Raw genomic sequence first — 6,000 nt, forward strand, 5'->3', positions numbered from 1 at the left:
ATGATACTGAGGTGAAATGGCCTCCATTTTGGGAGAGCAGGAAGTTGGATAATCCGCCCGAAAAGGACTTTGCAGCAACTGACTTTTCAGCCACCTCTGTGAGTGTTGCTATGATACCTTGTTATCCTATTGAGTTATAATGATGGTGATTATTATTCTAATTTTCCTTGGTATTCTGTGAGACATTTAGAGACTCATTTGGAAGTGTATATTTTAACTCTTGTGTTTCAAAGCCCAGCCATGGAGAGGGTGTTGAAGTGTTGATGATCCACACAGGGAGACATACTGCGCTTTAGATGCCAGCGGCAGCTCTGCAGCAGTTCTCCCTCAAGTTCAGTTTTAATGTAAAAAGAAATATACACTCCAAGCCCTAATGGACAAATCCACTTCTGTTCAGAAATAATTGTATGGCTGTCATGTTATAACACAAAATCATTTGAGTGTGGCTACACTCCCGCCAGCATTTTACAATATGTATTTATTAATAAATGCAATCTGGCAGCGACAGAGAATAATAATGAAGCTTTTCAGCACAAAAGGATTTAGTCAATGTATGTCTCAGTCCAGGAACACTTGATCTACTTTAAACTGGCGCAAAAAATCTGATTGAATGTTTGGGGGATTTTGTGTTTTACTGAGCTCTGCTGCATTAGCGTTTTGTTTGATAATAAACCCAGTGTTGGTCTCTAAGCTATGTGTGTTTCAACAGAACCAAAGGCAGGTGGAGGATGGCGTGGTGATTCAGCAGGGCTGCGGGGGCCAGGAGCCAGAGGCAGGGCCCCTGCTGAAGGAGATGTCCTTTTGTCTGCTTGACCTCAAGGCCCTCTGTAGTATCCTTACCCAGAGGGCCCAGGGCAAGGAACCCAACCTGGCACTGCTACTGGGCATCAAATGTAAGTAGATACATCTGGTTTAATCCTCTTAAGCTGGGATTCAAATCCGATCGCAGCTTTGGACAATGCGCCATTTCAAAGGTCATTTCCAATTGAGCCGACAATGCAGCAAATGTGGTCTCCGCAAACGCAGAAACATTGCCTTTAAAACCCGCATTGCCGACAGAGCCTCTCCAACCTGCACACACACACCGTGAACTACTGCCATATGTAAACCCAACATTAGCTCCTCGGACTAGCCTATCTACTCAGTTATAGGCTTCTGAATAGCTACTTCATAGTTTTCGGGCATCAACAGTAATTCCACTGAGGAAGACATTACTTCTCTAACTACCTACCTTCCAGTTAAGACTTCCCAACCATCTTTGTGATGTCAAATTACTTGAACTCCTTTTGAATTTGATGTTTGGTCCCACCTATTCTTAAATTGTTTTCCTTATTCTATTCTGCATTTTCTGTCCACCTCAGTCGGCAGTAGGATGCATTTCTTTTCCCTAAGAAAGAGGGGGAATTAGGCTGTCAGCTCACAACAAGCCCCTCTGAATACATTTACAGTCGTGGCCAAAAGTTGAGAATGACACAAATATACATTTTCAAAGTCTGCTGCCTCAGTTTGTATGATGGCAAGTTGCATATATTCCAGAATGTTATGAAGAGTGATCGAATGAATTGCAAAGTCCCTCTTTGCCATGCAAATGAACTGAATCCCCCCCCAAAAAATCCACTGCATTTCAGCCCTAACACAAAAGGACCAGCTGACATGTCAGTGATTCTCTCGTTAACACAGGTGTGAGTGTTGACGAGGACAAGGCTGGAGATCACTCTGTCATGATGATTGAGTTCAAATAACAGACTGGAAGCTTCAAAAGGAGGGTGGTGCTTGGAATCATTGTTGTTCCTCTGTCAACCATGGTTACGTGCAAGGAAACACGTGCCGTCATCATTGCTTTGCACAAAAAGGGCTTCACAGGCAAGGAGATTGCTGCCAGTAAGATTGCACCTAAATCAACCATTTATCAGATCATCAAAAACGTAAATTGTTGTGAAGAAGGCTTCAGGGCACCCAAGAAAGTCCAGCAAGTCTCCTTCAGTCTCCTAAAGTTGATTCAGCTGCGGGATCTGGGCACCACCAGTTCAGAGCTTGCTCAGGAATGGCAGCAGGCAGGTGTGAGTGCATCTGCACGCACAGTGAGGCAAAGACTTTGAGGATGGCCTGGTGTCAAGAAGGGCAGCAAAGAAGCCACTTCTCTCCAGGAAAAACATCAGGGACAGACTGATATTCTGCAAAAGGTACAGGGATTGGACTGCTGAAAATTAATTCTCTGATGAATCCCCTTTCCGATTGTTTGGGGCATCCGGATAAAAGCTTGTCCGGAGAAGACAAGGTGAGCGCTACCGTCAGTCCTGTGTCATGCCAACAGTAAAGCATCCTGAGACCATTCATGTGTGGGGTTGCTTCTCAGCCAAGGGAGTGGTGTCACTCACAATTTTGCACAAGAACACAGCCATGAATAAAGAATGGTACCAACACATCCTCCAAGAGCAATTTCTCCCAACCATCCAGGAACAGTTTGGTGACGAACAATGCCTTTTCCAGCATGATGGCGCACATTGCCATAAGGCAAAAGTGATAACTAAGTGGCTTGGGGAATAAAAGATCGATATTTTGGATCCATGGCCAGGAAACTCTCCAGACCTTAATCCCATTGAGAACTTGTGGTCAATCCTCAAGAGGCAGGTGGACAAACAAACAAAAACACAAAATCCAAGCATTGATTATGCAAGAATGGGCTGCCATCAGGATGTGGCTCAGAAGTTAATTGACAGCATGCCAGGGCAGATTGCAAAGGTCTTGAAAAAGGGTCAACATTGTAAATATCGACTTCGTGCATCAACTTCTTGTAATTGTCAATAAAATCCTTTGACACTTATGAAATGCTTGTTATTGTACTTCAGTATTCCTTAGATATTTTTGTCAGACGTTAGACACTGAGGTAGCAGACTTTGAAAATGAATGTGTAATTCTCAACTGTACACTTCTTTCACTCTGAACTAGATAAGAGCGGTCACTTTCCCCCTTCAACCTCACTGGAGTACCCCCCCCCCACTCACTCGACAGGACCTGTCGCACAGCATGAAAAAAAAACATCTGACAGAAGATACACACACACACACACTCATCTCAAAACCTAGCATATTTCACACGATGCTCATTGACAGAATTCGAAGTCTTGCCATGGTAGATTTGAGCTAAAGCCCCATCAGATTGACGGTGTATTTCTCTCTCTCTGACCCCCATAGCGATGAGCATGTCAGGGGAGGAGAAGGACAACTCTCTGGTGGAGGACAGCTTGCGGGCCAAGCTGCTGGAGGTAGGCCAGCTTAGGAAGGACATTGAGGACCTGCGCACCGCCATCTCTGACCGCTACGCACAGGACATGGGCGAAAACTGTGTGACGCAATGACACACCCGCAATGAGGGAGCACTGATGCCCAGCGACAGCGTGCCCACTCACCAAGGCTTCTGTGTCACAGCCAGTGAGGGTAGGAACAAATCCTGATTGGAGGAAAACCAGGAAGAACAGTGTTAAAAATGGAATAAGAAACTAGGTACTGTCAATGCTGTATTTTATTTCGATCCAGTTTTACGTGATGGAGGTATCTAGCTCCAGCTTTCTGAATGTAGGATCAAGCTGTGAATCAAGTTTACAAGGAAGTCTTAAAATAGGATGTTATGATTTTTCAAATGTCAATTGCGCTTCCTGTGTAATAGAATGAATTCCTGCATGATCATGTACATTGCTTCATGCACAGAGACTTATACCTGGAGGCCCTGCCCTCACAGAAGGGAGTATAAGTGTTTGGCCCCTCCCACACAATCTCACCGGCCAGTAGGAAACTGACTCACTGCTGCTCTGTCAAGTGCCTCTGTGTGTGACAGCTTCTCCACGAATCTGCTGTCCTCTTCCTAAGTTGACTCCAATGGCAACCCATAGTGCTCCTCTCACATCGCCCCGTGTGTTATCCAAAGACAAACTCCCCGAACTCTCAGCAGCTGCCCATAGTAGAGACTGCCTAGTGGCACTTCTTCCCTTGGCTCCACAACATGCCACACAAACTGGCCAACCAAGAGGCTGCTTCTGTTCCTTTTCAGCATTTCCGGTTCGTTATGGGTGTTTCTTCTGTGTGCAAGTAGTTCGCTATTTGGGATATGAATGGTTTTCAATAGAAGATTTCAGTGATGTGGATCACCCCAAACTGGTTATTTGGATAGATTTTTTTAATGAAAAAGCTTGGCAATAACCCCTTTCATATTATTTGCTGTTGTGTTGAACATAATAGCATCAGGTAATATTCAGGTGTTTTTCTAACAATTAAATTCAGGAATTGTTTTTACAACTTCAGATTGACTAGTAGGATCAGGGCTTAATACTGCCCCATTATTTAAATAGGCAGCACAATTCCGATGATTTTTCCACTAATTTGTGAGCTGATTAGTCAAAAGATCAATTTGAAATAAAAACACAGTATAGGCCCATATTACCTACTGGGACTTGACTCACTTATATTAATCCATTGTCAATATAGGCACATCGAGTTGACTGAGGAATATTCCTCCAACCTCAACCACAGAGGGGTCTCTAGATGAATGCATCCATGGAGTAATCGTTGCTTCACATTCTTCTGTTTTACTTTGATTGCTGTTCCCACTATTTGTCACAGGAACACTCTTGCTTCATCTCAAACTATTTGGAATGTGAATTTTAGCGAGCCGGTCATGACAACCAACACAGTAATGTTTGCTATAAGGCAGGGTTTCAAACTGTCCTTGGGACCCCCGGTTTGTTTTCACCTAACGCGACACAGCTGATTCAAATGATCAAGCTTGATTTTAATCAGCTGGTGCAAAACAAAACCTGCTATAAAGTGTTATACATTTTTACAGATAGTAATTTATCCTGGTGACAAGGTAAAAAAAAATGTTAGTTTAGAGCCAAGTATATTTTGCATGTCTCAATTTAGACTAATGTAGGTTGTAGAGTATTCTATTATACTGTTGTATTACCAATCTTAGAAAGGAAAAATTGGCTATGTAAAATGTTTTGGCAGGTTACGATAAAGAACAAAGGTCGACTCGGGCCTAGATTCAAACCATACCACTGAAGAGCGGCATTGAAAGGTCATTTCCGATTGGGCCGACATGCAACTTTGACCATGATTAGTCTGAGAAACTTGCCTTTAAAAATTGCACAGGTCTTCAGCAATATAGATTGAATCTAGTCCTAAGCCTTACATGGAAACTAATATGCAATGTCACATGCACCAGTTAACACCTCCCATTCAGTAGCAGATCTGAAATGTTATTGTTCTTCTGTGCCTTTTAATCTATGCAGCAGATAAGAGCTCCTGTTTCTCCCTATTGACAGGGTCTGGAGACAACTATTCTGCATCTTGTAAATAAGAGGCTACCCCTCACAATTATGCTAAGCCATAGCCACAAAATAAATATAGCCACTCAGGTAAATTAAGGCCATAGCAGGCTCTTGTGAAACCTGAAGAATGTACTCTGATGCACAGCATCCATTGTGAGGTGTAGGTCTGTGGGAGTATAGTGCTCATGTAGAGGGAAACAGGTGTGGTTGTCATGGCTGTCTGCACTGGACTAGGAGCCACTGGTTGGCTTTCCTGTACATAGGAATCTGTTTATGTTACACTTCGTTTTGCAGCTAGATTTTATGATGCCAAAACGTTTATTTATACATGTTCCTAAAAGTATTTTTCCATTTAAGGCTTGATTGTCATTTGTACAGACTGCAAATAAAATATTTTTCTATAACAGTTTCAAGTGTTCTAGGCCAATCTCTGCTATTACACACTAGAGGTCGACCAATTAATATAGTTATAGCCGATTAATCATAACAAATCGGTAATCAACATATTTGGACACCAATTAGGACTGTGTGGCAGGCTGACTACCTGTTATGCGAGTGCAGCAAGGAGCCAAGGTAAGTTGCTAGCATTAAACATCTTAAAACAAACCTTAACATAATCACTAGTTAACTTCACATGGTTGATGATATTACTAGTTTATCCTGCGTTGCATATA

At 42.8% G+C, this 6,000-nt stretch overlaps 1 protein-coding gene across 2 annotated transcripts in view; it reads left to right on the plus strand.

The window, feature by feature from the left end:
* Positions 1 to 5,735, plus strand: part of LOC115107730 (centrosomal protein of 85 kDa-like) — a 94,849-nt gene extending 89,114 nt beyond the window's left edge. For both annotated transcript variants that reach the window (XM_029631313.2, XM_029631312.2), the window contains exons 12-13: positions 710 to 893; positions 3,195 to 5,735. In XM_029631313.2, coding sequence (XP_029487173.2) covers positions 710 to 893; positions 3,195 to 3,358 — 348 coding nt within the window. In that variant the 3' untranslated portion in view covers positions 3,359 to 5,735. The remainder of the gene's footprint in view (positions 1 to 709; positions 894 to 3,194) is intronic.
* Positions 5,736 to 6,000: the final 265 nt, after the last annotated feature.

This window comes from Oncorhynchus nerka, linkage group LG24 (genome assembly GCF_034236695.1).
Source record: "Oncorhynchus nerka isolate Pitt River linkage group LG24, Oner_Uvic_2.0, whole genome shotgun sequence".
Lineage (NCBI taxonomy): Eukaryota > Metazoa > Chordata > Actinopteri > Salmoniformes > Salmonidae > Oncorhynchus > Oncorhynchus nerka.